The sequence below is a fragment of the Pongo abelii genome, chromosome 3, assembly GCF_028885655.2.
Source record: "Pongo abelii isolate AG06213 chromosome 3, NHGRI_mPonAbe1-v2.0_pri, whole genome shotgun sequence".
Lineage (NCBI taxonomy): Eukaryota > Metazoa > Chordata > Mammalia > Primates > Hominidae > Pongo > Pongo abelii.
In genome coordinates, this window is record NC_071988.2 from 47,584,312 (window position 1) to 47,601,334 (window position 17,023).

Sequence of the window (17,023 nt, forward strand, 5' to 3'; positions counted from 1 at the left end):
AGACTTACTCATATATTTCCAAATTAGTTATTTTGTTTTCAGTCACATAGTTGCTTGGGATTAAGCCTTCATTCCTACAACAAAAGGAAAAGCAAAAATCAAAATGCTTGGCACGTTTGTGGCATTATCATGGCAACAATCCTTTTAAAACCTCAAGGATGTAGGGGGAAATCAAATTCATTTTACTGATTAAATTGTTAAAAGGAGAAAAAAAAGTTTTTTTATTTCTAACTCAACAAAAATCTCTGTACAAGAAATGTATTAAGATCCCAACTTGTAATGTGAGTAGTTTAAGAGGTTTTATGATCCCACAATCTTTTCAGAGAGAAAAGGGGGCACTTAAATGATCATCTGATATCATAGTGACTATGTTAAAAACACAGCAATTACAAAGACATTGACTTCATTCATTTCAATTGCTGAGGAGTATTCCACAGTATAAGTATTCTAGTTTAGCTACTTCGCTAGTAGAAGCAACGCTGTAAAGAAATTCTTGAACATGCCTTCTTGTACAGAAGAATATTTCTCAAAGACAGATAGCAAAAAAGGGAATTGCTAAGTCACGGGATATGTGCATCTTTCAGGATATGCAACAAATTGTCCTCAAAGGAGGATATACCAACTTACACACCTATCGGCATGGTAGAAGTTTCACTTTTCCTATACCTTAACCAACATTTGAAATTACAAAAAGATCTCCAAGACATGTTATTGAGAAATAAAAGTAAGTTGCAGAATCATGCAGAAAGTATGATAAGATTTAGGTAAATGAATTCTACAAACAATACCATGTATTTTGATATGTGCATGTAAGAGCATTGAAAATAATCTGAAAATGGATAATAGTATTTACTTTTGGGGAGACACTTGGGTTTGGAGGTAGTGGCAAAGCAGAATTTTGACATTAATGTTTGCATGTTATATTTTTTTAAAAACTCTATTCACTTACGGTGAAATAAAAAATTCAATTTTTAAGTCTGAGGCATGCCAATAGTATACTCGCAGGTGTGGCTAATTACATAGTCCTGAACCTACTAATGCCTCTTTTTCCACTGAAAAGTCTCCATCGCATGTTGAGAACTGTTAAGAGAGCCACATCATTGAGAAAATGTAGTTGGAGAGGTATGTAATTTACATGCTTATAATACTTAGATACTTAAAATCTCCAAATCTTGGCAAATATCAGAAATCAATGCCAGCCTTCTCTCTCAGGAAGTCCAGATATTCCTCAGAATTCTTCTCAACTCAGGAGTCCAGTCAGGCATTAACCATCTGTTGCAATTGACACAATGAAACCTGTCTGCATCCCAGGGTCTTTTTTCTTTCTAATCTAATTCAGCAGCGACTGCGATGTTTGCTTTCAAAACTAGTCATTGTAGAAACATAAAAGTGAATAAAATACTATTTCTGTTCTTACCTTAGAGCTTAACAGGAAAAAACTGACAAATTCCCAAATGAAAGCACAAATTAGAATAAGAACCTACATTGTCAGAATTATTATTTCCATTGTATAAATAAAGAAACAAAAACTCAAGAGACGGTAAGTGACTTGCCCGGGGACACACAATAGTAAGCGGCAGCATCAGGATGTGAAGCCAGGTGTATCTGGTTCTGAGACTCTGCCTGAAATCACTGTTCTCTCATTCTCTCACATATCCTGGGGGAGAGGGGACAGATTCCATTTCATGCAGAGGAAAGAGTTATAAGCCTGAGTCACTAAATAGTCTTCTTTGTGTTGGAAGAATTGGATACTGACTAAGTCATGTAAGTGTCTTACCCCAAACGGTCTCTTGCCTTCCACCAGTGAGGATTATATTTCTCCAGTATCAGGTATTCTTCTGCTCTCCTTAAGGCTAAATTACAGGGTTCTCTGGGCAGAAAATCATAAAGTGCCTTGACTTGGATCTTCTCTTCAGCAACCTCAGAGGGTGGGAGGGGAGGCAGTGGCTTTCGTTTTGACGGCTGCACACGGCCCGTGCTGGACTGTGAAAATCAAGAAGTGAGTTGTTTTACTATCATTTTAATAATTTGTACTTAAAAATATAGGGACAAAGCATATTTGCTTTCTGCCTCACTTTTCTTATCCAGCTACACCAAGGCAGAAGCCAGGATGAGATAAATGTAGAAAAGGACTAACTATAAAACTCCTTTAGGATCCAGCAAACACTCATCATTTTGTACACTTTTGAGATCACAAGTTCTCTTGACAGCATTTTACTGGATTTTTTTCATATCAAAATTCTCAAAAGATGATGTACTCCTCTTCAATAGTTGTACCTTGTTTTAAGGATTTTTTCTCCTTAAAAGAAGAAAAATGGCCTTTTTCTTTTTATGTAGTGGCAGTTTGTGCTTGGGTTTACCATACTTCCTAAGAATGCTGTTTCTCACTGAAGTGAAAATTAATCTCAGCCTCAAAATGACAGGAGCCAGACTATGTTTTTTCCCACTCATTGCCCATTTTCAAGTTCTGCCTTTAAATATAAGTAGCCTATTTTAACTGGTCTTTTCTTTTTCCCTTTACTTTCTTCTAGAACATTCCTTCACAAATTACTGAGCACTTATTTTATGCCAAGCAGGATACTAGATTCTGGACAACAAACAGCACCTCATGAATGAAGACTCTAAAAAGACAACCTTCTCCATTCCCCTCTTGCCTGTCAAAATAATACTTACTTGCTTCTTATTTGACAATTGGCTGAGCCACGGCCTGCGGCGCTGGGTGTATTTTTCTGGAAGCTCTTCATCTGTGCTCAGGCTTATCTGTGTTCTCACTTGTCTGACATTGAAAAGCAATCATGTTACAAATAATTATTTGTACCAAAGGTTTTCACAGAAATAGTAGAAAAATCCAGGTCTCTTTCCAACTCCATTTTCATTTAGAAGGCTTCCTAACTCCATCTCCCTGGGCAAATTACTGGTTTTAAGAACTTAAGTTTCCTTCTCCAGGAACTAGAGGTGCTAAGAGCATAGAGTTGTTATAAAATAAAATTAAGAAAACATGTCACATTCCCAGTAGAGTCTGGTGCATCTTCGGGGCATAACATTATAATCATTGTAATGAAAACTTACTCCGTATCTGGTTCAGTGTTTGTCATTTTATATGCATTACCTTATTTGATGGTATCTTTTTGTTATCAATAGACATGGTATAGTGATTAGGAACATGAGTTTGAATCCCAGCTCCACCATTTCATAATGTGGCCTTGGGTAAGCAATGTAACCTATCTAATCCTCAATTTCCTCATCTGCAAAATGGGGACTGTAAAAAAAAAAAAAGTAGGTGGTTTTGAGAACTGTATGAGTTAATAAACATAAATATTTTAGCGTAGTATCTGATATACTTTTAGCATAGTATCTGTTAAATGTTAGCTTTTTCTGTTAACATGCTGCCTTGGATTTAATTCTTACAGAGTCATTTACTGCCACCAAAGTATAAGATACACCGATAGTTTTGGGGAGATAGATAACTAAGATAGGATTCTTGCCCTTAAAGGGAAAAATTACGTATTGGAGCACAGACCTATAAACAACATACATGAAATAAAAATTAAGTGGAGAACAATGCCGCACACGGTGGGAATGCAATGGAATGAACAACTAAATCTAAAGGATCAGGAAAGGATCCCAGATGACCTGACATTTGACCTAGACCTGTAAACAAATAGGCATTCAACAGGGAGAAAATGGGAGAAGGTTCCCAGGTAGAGAGAACAGCAGGTGCAAAGAGACATGGTGACTCCATAGGTAATAAAGAAACGGAATTAATTAATTTTCAAGAAATTGCCCTCGGAAGTAGACTTACCGCTTCTGCACTGAACAGCAACAGCAGCAACAGAAAACCGACTGGATGGTGTTATCTGAAAAGCAGATCATTTCTCAGCTGTTAGAAAGCCATGAGTACGTGATATTGAGGGAGTCTCTAAGGGAAGGGTGATACGAATTATTATAAAGCGTATGAAAGTCTCGATCATGCCTTCCTTCACTAGTGGAAGACAAATAACTGTCACTAAAGCAAAAAATAAGTTTCTGGCACCTTGGCCAGTGTGGTTTCCCTTCTCAGGCTCTTCTCCTCTGGCCTGGTTTTTGCATTTCCTTAGTCTGTGAGTGATAAATGACCAGTGTATTCTCTTTTACCTTTGTCAGGGCTAATGTTTGCTAACAAATGTACAAGAGAATAGGATTCCAAAAGTGATGCTCTCCTAGGAAATCTGTTAGCAGGGATTTTGAATTAGATCTGTCATATTTTTTTAAATTAAAATGTTTAAAACATAGGCTCTTTTTTAAAATTCCATCAACATTTCAGTGGGATTTTATTTATTTATTTATTTATTTATTGTAATTAAAAATTGTTCTAAACCTTAGCTGCCTGTTAGAATTATCTGAGGAGCTTTAAAAATATTCTGGTCTACAGGTCATACCCTGCATACCCCAGACCAAAAAAATTAGACTATCTGGGGAGGAATCTAGGTATTTGTATTTCTGTTTTTTTTTTTTAACTTTAAGTTCTGGGATACATGTGCAGAACAAGTACGTTTGTTACATAGATATATATATGCCATGGTAGTTTGCTGCACCTATCAACCCATCATCTAGATTTTAAGCCCCACATGCGTTAGGTATCTGTCCTAATGCTCTCCCTCCCCTTGCCTTCCACCCCCCAACAGACCCCAGTGTGTGATGTTCCCCTCCCTGTGTCCATATATTCTCATTGTTCAACTCCTACTTATGAGTGAGAACATGCAGTGTTGGGCTTTCTGTTCCTGTGTTAGTTTGCTGAGAATGATGGCTTCCAGCTTCATCCATGTCCCTGCAAAGGAGATGAACTCATTCGTTTTTATGGCTGCATAGTATTCCATAAAACATAGGCTCTTACTATGGAATAAGTTTAAAGATAAACTGAATATTTGAAGAAAGAATTAGCTAGTAAGTCTAGGTTATGCCTAGACTTTTATTGTCAAGCTTCATCTTTATTTGATTTAAGTGAGATGATTTTCCTTTTTAAAGACCATAAATAAGCCAAGGGTGGTGGCTCATGCCTCTAATCCCAGCACCTTGGGAGGCTGAAGCAGGCAGATCGCTTGAGCCCAGGAGTTCAAGATCAGTCTGGGCAACATGGCAGAACCTCATGTCTACCCCAAAAAACTTTTTAAAAAAATTAGCTAGGCATGGTGGTGCATGCCTGTAGTCTTCAATACTCAGGAGGCCGAGGTGGGAGGATCCCTTGAGCCTGGGAGATGTAGGCTGCAGTGAGCTGAGATTGCACCACTGCACTCCAGCCCTGGTGACAGAGTGAGACTCTGTCCAAAAAAAAAAAAAAAAAAAAAACATAAATAAATTTTGAATTTCAAAAGGATATTTTATTTTCATGAAACCTACATTTCTCCATCAGCTCATACTCACATTGACATCCGAAAATATTCTGGAGGCAGCAGAGTACCTTAGAGGTGAGCATTCACTTTGAGGGGAGACAGACCTGGGATTTGGCCCTAGTCACCTGGCTGACTACATCTTGGATAAGTCCCTTTACTTCTCTAAGTCTTAGTTTTCCTAACTGTAAAACTGAGGTAAATAGTATGTACTCCCTTTGAGAAGCCCTATAAATGTCTAACTTTGTGACTTTGAGTAAACTAGTAAATGTTCTGTGCTTCAGTTTCCTTGTCTGTAAAATGGGAATAATAGGATGCCTAACACGTAAGCCAACGGTGAGGACTAATTGAATCGATTCATGTAAAACACCTAGACCAATACCAGGTATACGGTAAGAGGGTAATCAAGAAGGCTGATTATAATAGGATCGTGGTGAAGAATCAATCGGATAACATCTTTTAAAGTCCCTGGATCATAAAGGTAAGTATTATCAGTCAGGATCCCAACAAGAATCAGAAGGCACACTAAAACTGGGATATGTTGAGAAGGATTTATTTATAAAAGGAAGTATAGAGATGTAGGCAGAGTGTAGTAAAACTACAAGGATAGTGCAGGAATCCAGAGCTGAGCCATCACCACACCTAACCAAGTGAAGAGGGAAGGCAAGGTTACCAGAACCTAGAAGGAGAGGGTATCTGTGGCCCAGGCCACCTGGAAAAGAGCACGTATCATCCACCCAAGGACACAGACGGCCCAAGGAGAGTTCACGGCAGGAAAATCAGGAGGATAAATATCCTTACTCCACTCTCCTCCCTCCCTCCTTGCTGGGCTCTCCATTGGCCTAACCCAGCAGGAAGCCAGATGGTTGTATGTAAATCACACAGGAGCAAAGAGCAGGCTGGTGAAAGGCAGAGAGTGGACCAGCAAGGAGAGAGGCAGACAGGAAACATCCAGCACAGTCCACCCCTCAGCATCCATTTTTTGTTTCTTTTTTTTTTAGACAGAGTCTCACTGCGTCGGCCAGGCTGGAGTGCAGTGGTGCTATCTTGGTTCATTGCAACCTCCTCTACCTCCCAGGTTCAAGTGATTCTCCTGCCTCAGCCTCCTGAGTAGCTGGGATTACAGGCATGTGCCACCACACCCAGCTAATTTTTTGTAGTTTTTAGTAGAGATGGGATTTCACCATGTTGGCCAGCCTAGTCTCGGACTCCTGACCTCAAGTGATCCACCCACCTTGGCTTCCCAAAGTGCTGGGATTACAGGCATGAGTCACCGCGCTCGGCCTATCCTAAAGTGGAAATCATATATGCCCTCTTTCATTATCCATTCCATTTCCCCTTTGACACTGCCAACACCTTGGCTGGAGGAGGTGCCCAAATATTCATTCCTGTAGGATTTGGGTTTTTGTTTAGTCTTATCTCTGTGGGGTTGCTACAGTTTTCCATTGACCAGGACTATTACGAATATTAAGAAATAAAGCTAATGCATTCTCTAATTTTTAAACAAAGTCCCTTTGCCGTAATTGTGAAGCACCAACCCAATTTTCCTCTGTTAATCAGGATAATCACCCCAGCTACATTGACCCCCTTCAGGGCCTATAAATTCAGTAGTACAAGGAATCCCACAGTGGCCAGAGGGCAGTTCAACTTTCAATATTCCCTAATAAAAGGATTCTTCTCTTGGCAATGGACTCTCCAAACCTACAAAAACCAAAGTCTCAGGGAAAGTAAACAAAAATACTCCAGTGCGTTATTAGATGAAATGGTGAGAGAGGCTGCTCCAATCTCCACTGCTTTGTTTCCAGACTCATGTATCCTGGCTATGGAAAAACAAAAGCATATTTGCTGATGGTTTAAGACTTTATTGTATCCTACAGGACCCTACCTGAACTTTGCAAGATGTTGTCTTCCAGATGTGATAGTAATTGAGCCTTTAAAAGGCCATTCTTCTGTTCTATCAAGTCAGCTGCTTTGGAGTTATGGGACACATGGTAAGGTATTCGAGGACCATTGAACAAGCACCAGTGAGAATAAGAAAAAGCTAACTCCCTCCACAACATGGGTCATCTTGCCAATCTCTGGTTATATCTTCCTATTCTGTCCCCGTTCTAAGAAATTCAACCACATCCCTTTCCCCAAGATCTCCTTGTCACCAATCTCCCAATTTTGTTCCTTCCAAGTTCCCATTGGCAGACCAATTTGTTTTTACCATTGCCCATGAATCGAGGTAGATCAGTGTCTCAGACTATCTCTTTTCCTAATGAAGTGAATAAACTTATGTGTTTCCTGAAGTTCTGGGAGGACTTTATTTCAACACTATCTATCAGGCTACCTTGAATGAGGCTGTAGTACAATGGCCATTTCCTGTGGGTACACATTTATGACGCAGATCTTCCTGTAAATCAAGCCAGAGATTTTCTCCCATAAGCTGTTGGAGAACTACCCAAGAGGCCACTGGTGTGAGTTGAAGTAGAAGCAGAAAGAGTAGGTACAATGTGAATAGATGTTGCATGCTTATGAAGCTTTCTTGAAGCTTCTGGATCTGCTAGGGCCCATTTTCATATATGCCACTTCTGTATTAGGATAGAAAACTAGTACGCATGACCGATTTCATAGTCCATTGAATCAGATAACACCCAGCTCATGATAAGCAGCTTGGATCACATAAATATTTGATGATCCGTGATTAAGCATTTAGTCTTTACCAGTAGCAAGTCAGGAGCTGCTTTTGAGACGGAAAATATTCCTAGGGGTTTGTGCTGCAATTCTCTTATTGGGGTTTTCCTGAAATGCCATAAAGCCAGCATCTTGCCCTCTCCTTGCCCTTTATCCCAAGCAGTACCAATGACAATTTGATTAATTGATAACTGAGTTATTTCTCCAGCAGAGGGTATCTCTGGACCTCTAAACATATGACCAAATAAATCCCAGACCCAACTCTGAATCTGCTTCCTAGAGCTACTTCCGAAACAAGAGAAAACATGACATACTTAGATTAACTTTGAAAGCGTTATTTATAAAGGGACTAATTACAAAGAAGTGAAAATCACAAAAGATATACAGGAACCCAGGTCCAGCAGTAGTGGAACTGTTACCATCCCTAGGTTCACAAGGACTAGGATGGGGAGAGAGAGTAAAATAGAGCAGAGATCACTTTGAGGAGATGAATGATCTGCTGTTTAGGGACACAACAACCTCATTACAACTTCATTCCAGGGTTCCCAACAGGTATAATCCAACCAGAACCCAGAGGGCTTAGGAGGACATTGAACTAACCCTTACAGATTTTTGTTTCCAGGATAAAGTTTAGGATGGAGAGGAATGAATACTAAAAGGTGGGGAACACTGAGCCATTTTGGAGGCTGGCTGCAAAATTTAATCCCTACACATTATCCATACATATTAGTTCCTTTCCTATCAAAGAAGTTGATCTTCCAAACCTACATTCATACATCAGTTACTTACCTTTCTCTGATTGGACGTCACCATTGCTCAGTTGTTGAGCCATGGACAGACTGATGATCCAATGGGAAACCTCTCTTCTCTACCACGGACATACAGTTCAAGTCCAAGCCCAGGCAAGGATTCACCTTTGCACCCACTGCTGTTTCATTGCTCCCCCCGATTTCTCTCTTCCTTTCTCTCTTCCTTTTCTTCCATTTCTCTCTTCCTTTTCCTGCACCCAGAAATCACTCATTTTCCATGGTCCACCCAAAGACTTACTTCTGGAGACAAAAATAAAATAAATTACTAATTCCCAAGAATCTACACTACATCATGTTCTTTGGTGTTTGGATTTCAGCTGCTTCTGACTGCCATTTTCATCTGCTGTGTCTGCTGGGATGAGGAAACTGCCAAAAAATCACTCTTCGAGGAGAGGGCACATTAGCATTTAAGGACTCTGTTGACTTTGGCAGGAATGGGTCTCATTTACATTTTAACCAATTTATTCCAGTGTTGTTTCAGAGCCCCAAATAGATCCGTATCTATCCAGGCCAGAGGATGCAAAACCAAATGTAGGTTGCATAAATGAAAGAAGTAGGTCAGAATAGAGTGTAGACTGTGGCAAAATGTTGTGCCCAAGCCCACTTGGAGGTATTCAAATTCAAAATTTTAAAAATACTCCCTCCTTCTCCTATATCACCATTTTTTCCCCTCTCTACTGGATCATCAGCATATATATATGTGTGTATATATATATACACACATATATATATACACACACACACACACGCACACACACACATACACATACATACATATACGTACACATATATACGTATATATGTATGTATATATGTATATACGTATGTATGTGTATATATACATACATATATACATATATGTACATATATATGCAGTTACTTCAGCTATTAAAATACATATATACATATATACACATATATACGTATATACGTATGTATATATAAAATACATATATACGTATATATATGCAGTTACTTTAGCTATTAAAAACAAAACAAACTACGCGTGATCTTATTTCCTTCATTGATTTGCTCCCTATTTATTGTAAAATCTAGGAATAAGTCTCTTTTTTTTTTTTTTGGTTGAGACCGACTCTCACTCTGTCTCTGCCCAGACTGGAGTGCATTGGTGCCATCTTGGCTCACTGCAACCTCCAGCTCCCAGGTTCAAGCAATTCTCCTGCCTCAGCCTCCAGAGTACCTGGGATTACAGACACCTGTCACCATGCCCGGCTAATTTTTGTATTTTTAGTAGAGATGGGGTTTCACCATTTTGGCTGGGCTGGTCTCAAACTCCTGATCTCAAGTGATCTGCCCACCTAGGCCTCCCAAAGTCCTGGGATTAAAGGCATGAGCCAGTCCTCCGGCCCTAGAAATAAGGCTCTTTACTTGCTGTCTCCAACTGCTCTCCTTCCATTACAGTCAGGCTGTCATCTCTACCACTTCTAAAAAAAAAAAAAAAAAAACAAAAAAAAAACTGCTCTTGTTAAGGTCACCAGTGACCCATGCACCACTAAATTGAACGGTCAACTCTAAGTCCTCATCTTACTGAACCTCTCTCTGGGCAGCATGGGTACCACATCCCTTGACTTTGCTCCTTGTCAGTCTCCTTTGCTGCTTTGTTCTCTACCTCCCTGACCTCTGAATAATGCTAGATTTCCCACAAAGCTTTTGATTTCTTCTTTTCTTTGTCTTATTCACTCTTTTGATTATCCCATTCTCTCCTGCAGCTTAACAACTATCTATCAGCTGATGACATCAAAATGCACACATCTAGCCCAGTTCTAATTAACTCCAGACTCACCTACCCAAATGCATTCTCAAATTCTCCACTTGGATGTCTAGTAGATACCTCAAGTAAACAGGAGATGAAATCTGAACTCTTTTCTTCCTCCCTCCCCAAACGGGCTCTATCACCCTTCTCCATCTTGTCAAAGGCAATTCCGTCTTTCCAGTTGCTCAGGTAAATAATCTTAGTCATCCTTGACTCCTCTCTCTCTCACACAGGCCAATTTATCAAGAAAGTATGCTGACTGTGCCTTTAAAAAATACAGACTTCCCCAGTGTCCATGGGAGATTGGTTCCAGATCCCCCGACAGATATCAAAATCCGTAGATGCTTAAGATCCTTATATAAAATGACATAATATTTGCATGTAACCTACACACTTCCTCACATATACTTTCAATCATCTCTGGATTACTTATAATACCTAATACAATGTAAATGCTATGTAAATCATTGTTACACTATATTGTTTAGGGAATAATGACAAGAAAAAATGTCTGTACATGTTCAATACAGACACAACCATCCTTTTTTTCAAATATTTTTGTTCCACAGTTGGTTGAACCCAGGAATGTGGAACCTGTGGATACAGAAGGCTGTTTATTCAAGAGTTTCCATTTGGGATGATGAAAAAGTTTTGGAGATAAGAGAATGGTTATGGTTTATAACAATGTGAATGTACTTAATGCTGCGGAACTGTACACTCAAATATGGTTAAAACGGTAAATTTTTGATATGTATATTTCAACACAATTTAAAACACACACACACACACACTTATTGCTTTCCCCATCTCATCCATCACCACCATGGATAAGCCACCATCACCTCACCTGGCTCACACCAAAAGCCTCCTAACTTCTTCCTGCTTCTCCTCCTCCCACTATGCTTTATTCTCAGCACAGCAGCCAGAGTAATTAATTAAAGTCTTAAGTCAGATCATGTTACTCCTTGTCTGAGAACCCCACAATAGCTCCCCATTTCACTCAGGGTTATAGCTACATGTTCCACAAGAACCTATAAAATGCTCCATGATCTGGCCTCCTGTTCCCTCTCATCTCTGCAATAAGCTCCTGCTCACCTCACTCAGCCACACCCTGATGCTGCTGCTGGAGCCATAGGGCCTGCTCTCACCAGAGATTCTTGGCTTTTGTTTTTTTTCCAGAGCACTCCTCCTTCCATTCTTAACTCCTTCCAATCCCTCCAAGTCTTTGCTCAAATCTCTTCTTCTAAGTGAATAGCTCCCTGATTTGACATCACGGCCATCTGCACTCCCTAACTTTGAGGTTCCTCACTCTGCTCTACTTTTTCTTTCTTTTTTGGTGTATTTCTCACCTTCTAACATGCTGTGCAATTTATTTACCTTTTTTCTTTGCTGTTTGTCTCCCTCACTAGTATGTAAACAAGCACCTTTGTCTATTTTGTTCACATTATATCCCAAGAAGCTACAACACTTTTTGACACAATGAATACTCAACAAATATTTGTTCAGTGAATGAACGAATAAATGAATGAACGAATGAATGAATGAATATGTTTGAAAGAGCACAAAATTATAGCCTTGCTCAGAGGATGTACCTGTCTTGATTCATTCCTAGTGGGAATTTGCAAATGGTATTTGGAACAGAACAAGCAGGTTCAATCGGAAGTGGTGAACAGTACAACCAGAGAGGAATAACTCAGTCATAAAAGTCCTTGAAATAAAGGAAGATAAGACCTTGGAAGTCTATGTAGTAGGGAGGCTTCATAGATACTGAAGATAGAGAACAACTTGGCCACAGGCCAAGCAGAGCAATCGGTTCTCAGTCTCGAAGCCATTGGAAAATGGTCCAGCAACATGAGCTCTGACCATCTATATAGCCTCCTGTTTTAATATAAACAAATTATTTAATATCATCGAGGCCAAAAAGTGTATATAATGGCCACTTTATCCTTGAGTAATCACTAGACTGTTATGTTATTTTCTACTTTTTTCTGTAGGCTTGAAATATTTCAAAACTTAAATTTATAAAGAAAAAGAAAAACCCAGAAAATCAAATAGGTCTGTGATTTGATAGTTAGGTACCCATTCTATGATTGATAGCTTTCTACATGTACATAACTTTTAGTGATAGATGCAAAAGGATTTTTATTTCCCCAGTTTGGCCTCTGTCTTACCTTTTCCCCAACCAGAATTATCATCTTCCTCACTATCGTTAGTAAGAAAACCATTCTGTCGCTTCACCTTTCCAATCTCCCCATGTCTGTGAAAGAGTCCACCACAGAAAACTTAGATTCTTCCTGAGCCCCACCCTTTGTATTTGATCTGCCATCAATCTATCAGTCTGTTCACAGGGCTTGGCTTTTTCCTTCTTCTACACCCTTCCAATAAGCAAGGCTAAGCCCTCATCAACTCGTACCTGTAATTTTGCATTAATTCACTTAGTCCTCACAATGACTCTGTGAAGTAGATGCCATTCTACAGATGAGGAATCTGAATCACAGAGAGGTTACTCCTTACCAACAAAGGGCTAGTAAGCAGGGAGCCAGGATTTGAACCTGAATCTAGAGTCTCTGCTCTGAGCCGTCTCCTTCGATTCACCCTATATACCCATTTCCCTAAAAGCCTGCTTCAGCCAACTGCTCTTCATCCTCAGCATTATATCTTCCCCCACTTTCAAGGTCTTCCATAAGTGACCCCACTCTGACTACTTTAGCTTTCACCAATTCCTGCTGCACCAGCTTCTTCTGCTTGCTCTGTTCTCACAGACACATCGTGCATTTCTGCCTCCAGCCTGGAAAGGAAGACTTCCATTGCAATACACTCCCATCTACTCTTCCTTTCAGTTCCCAGAGCACCTATGGTCAGTCCTGCCCTGTGGCTCCTAGTTAGGTACCACCTGAGATCGTCATTTAAGTTTCTCTGTATAGGCTTCATCTCTCACAGGGCTTCTCAATCTCACCACTATCAACATTTTAGACAGGATCATTCTTTATTGTGGGGAGCTGTCTTGTGTACCACTGAATATTTAGGGCATCTCTGGCCTTTATGCACTAGATGCCAGCAGCAACATAGCCCCCTCCCTTCTAACACCCACACCACCACCACCTTCCAATTGTGGAAACCCAAGTGTTTCCAGGCATTGCCAAATGTTCCCTGGGGGCAAAATCAACCCCAGTGGAGACGCTGGACCAGACTGTAAGCTTCTCAGTCTCAGGGACTGCATCTTATCCTTTTTTTTATTTTTAATTTTTTTTTTTTTTTTTTTTGTCTTCTCCCTAGCTTCTAACATCAGTGCCTGGCACATAACAAAATCTCAATAAATAACTGTTAAATAAGACCCCACCAATATCAACACCCTTACATTACATCTGAGCTCTTTTTTTTTTTCCACTCATTCATCTTATCACCCAGTATTTCACAGTGTGATGCTGGCCACAGAGAAAGCTAAGTTGACCGTGACCTTTTGACTGAGTGGAACGGCAAAGGTGAAGACTGAGCTTCCGGAGCTTTAGCCAGCATTTGTGGTGGCTCATAAGTCTAACCTTTTATTCCAGACATGAATTTTTAAACAAATGCTTATCCAAAATAAAGTACCAAACCATGAGATGCCAAATGAAATTATTAAAAACTCTCTGGCATCCACATGTGTTTGTTTTTTCTTTTCTGTATTAAAAGAACATATGGGGTTCAGCAGGCTTTAGTATCAGGCAGACATGCAGTCAAATCACTGTTCCCTTTTCTTGGAGCAACAATGTGATTTTGGGCAATCAAATCTAGAAAATGTAGGTAATAAAAGCTGTCTTCTAAGAAAGGGTTTCCCCACTTCTACCAACACAGCCCTTACCATATGCCAGGCATGACAGATACTTAGATCTTACTATACTAAGCCATGATAACTTACTCACTATACTAACATTATGATCCCCATCTTACACATAAAGAAACAGAGGAACAGAGAGTTTCAGCCATTTATCCAGTCACATAAAAAGCAACTGAGCCAGAAGTCAAACCCAGAGTCCATGAGCATTACAATAGGACTATCCTTGTGGATGAGATTAAATAAGATTGCAGAGGCAAACATCGCTAGAACATACCAGCTACTCTCAGTTACTTTACCACTTTGTCCCCACCCGCCAGTTCCCTAGAACTCATTCAGCAACTATTTATTGGGTACTCACAAAATACATTTAAGGTAACCAAATAGGAGCAGGTGTGGTTTTCCCTCTGAAGACAAAATGGAGGAAGAAGGCTGAGTAAACGAAAGCGAATCTTCAGCTCCAACTCCTCTCTTCTAAGCCAACTCTATCCCTGACTCAAAGGCAGATGTTTTCCCCATTCGGGACTCCAGGAGACTCTCTCTCCCTGCTATCAAAGCAGGCCTCAGGTGAGGCTCTCACACTTTTTCTCAGTAAGGTATAAATGACGGACACAATGTTAAATAGTAAACATGCTGTACTGCAGCACTTCAGCAAGGTCATGCTTACTGCAGTGCAGAGGCGTGTACATGTTTGTAAGCATGACATTTGTAACAGTCAGGATGAACACACAGAGAGGTTTCTTTTAAGGAACTGGCTCAGGCAGTTGTGGAAACTGGCAAGTCCAAAATCTAACAGGGTAGGCCGGCAAGCTGAAGAATGAGAGAAGAGTTGCAGTTTGAGCCCAAAGGCGGTCTGCTGGCAAAAGTCCTCCTTGCTCAGGGGAGGTCTGACTTTCATTGATTAGGGCCTTCAACTGTGGAAGAGGCCCACTCACATGATGGAGGGTGACCCACTTTACTCCAAGTCCACCGATTTAAATGTTAATCTCATCCAAAAATTACCTTCACAGAAACATCCAGAATAATGTTTGACCAAATATCTGGGCACCGTGGCCAAGCCATGTTGACCCATAAAATTAACCATCACAACACATTAAATTTAAATAGTTTGACACTTGAAAAACATGGTATAAACATTTACATGAAGATTTTCTTTTGCCTCTGTCACCCCTGAGACAGTAAGACCAATCCCTCCTCTTCATCATCCTTCTCAGACTATTCAACATGAAGATGACGAGGATGAAGGCATTTATGATGAGCCACTTTCACTCCATGAATAGTAAATCTATTTTCTCTTCCTTATGACTTTCTTAAAGCATTTCTTTTCTCTAGCTTACTTTATTGTAAGAATACAGTGTATGATACACATAACATACAAAATATGTGTTGATCAACATTTATGTTATTGAGGCTTCTGGTCAATGTTAGGCTATGAGTAGTTACATTTTGGGGAACCACCTTATTCAAGTGTCAACAACTTTGTGTGTGTGTGTGGTTTTTTGTTTGTTTTGTTGTGTTTGAGATGGAGTCTTGCTCTGTCATCCAGGCTGGAGTGCAGTGGCATGATCTCGGCTCACTGCAACCTCCGCCTCTCAGGTTCAAGCGATTCTCCTGCCTCAGCCTCCCAAGTAGCTGGGACTACAGGCACGCTCCACCATACCCGGCTAATTTTTTTGGTATTTTTAGTAAAGATAGGATTTCCCCACATTGGCCAAGCTAGTCTCAAACTCCCAACCTCAAGTGATCCGCCCTCTTTAGCCTCCCAAACTGCTGGGATTACAGGCAGGAGCCACCATGCCTGGCCAAGTCAAGAACTTTGAAAGAGAAACTGCTGGTATCAGTCAGCAGGCAGGAGTATCTGGGACTAGAGAAATGCCTCCTCCCCCAGCTCCCTGACCTCACAACACATGGCCACACCTGATAATATTTCCCTTGGTTGTCTTCACTGTCTTCTGCAGCCTGGAATTTGGGAGAAAATATTTTCAAAAATTCTTATGTTTCCTGATTCAATAGCAAAGACAATGGCCTTTAAAGAAAGATACAGACCTACCCTACCACTGCTTTAATTATGACCCAATTTTATTTAATATCCCCCAAAGACCAAGAACAGTGGTGAGCAGGAAGGCAAACCACTGCCTTGTTTGTGGTTCCATCCTCTGCCCAGCAGAGTTGCTGCCCAATAAATAATCATTGCGAGAAGAAAAATCACAGTATGAAAGCCAAACAGCTCCCTGGTGTTCCCTTGCTTGGCATGACTTTCCAAGACAGCAGGCATCTTTATTTACAGGTTGAAGTGTTGGGCCAAAATTCATTCCAATGCAGGTATCAAGGAGTATTCGTTTCATGATCATTTTCAATTTACAGCAGCACAGGTGTTCCCAGTAAGTAAATAGAGAGCGCCCTTCCACAGGCATTCTGTGATTACAGAATCCATTCTTTGAATTGTTTTGCCGATTAACCTGCGGAGAGAAAGCTCTTGAGCTTTTAGCAAATTCCCAACTTAGGCAGGAACTCATGCATATCAAGGGCCTTTGCCAGAGCGACAAAAATGCCCCAGAGATAGGCAATGACTATTTGCCTGCTG

General features: G+C 40.3%; 1 protein-coding gene across 1 annotated transcript in view; it reads right to left on the reverse strand.

Moving 5' to 3' along the window:
* Window positions 1-17,023, reverse strand: part of TXK (TXK tyrosine kinase) — a 68,829-nt gene that overhangs the window by 43,928 nt on the left and 7,878 nt on the right. The window contains exons 2-5 of the mRNA XM_002814727.4: window positions 3,803-3,857; window positions 2,674-2,776; window positions 1,778-1,983; window positions 9-74 (exon numbers count right to left, since the gene is read on the reverse strand). Of these exons, the coding sequence (XP_002814773.3) occupies window positions 9-74; window positions 1,778-1,983; window positions 2,674-2,776; window positions 3,803-3,857 (430 nt within the window). The remainder of the gene's footprint in view (window positions 1-8; window positions 75-1,777; window positions 1,984-2,673; window positions 2,777-3,802; window positions 3,858-17,023) is intronic.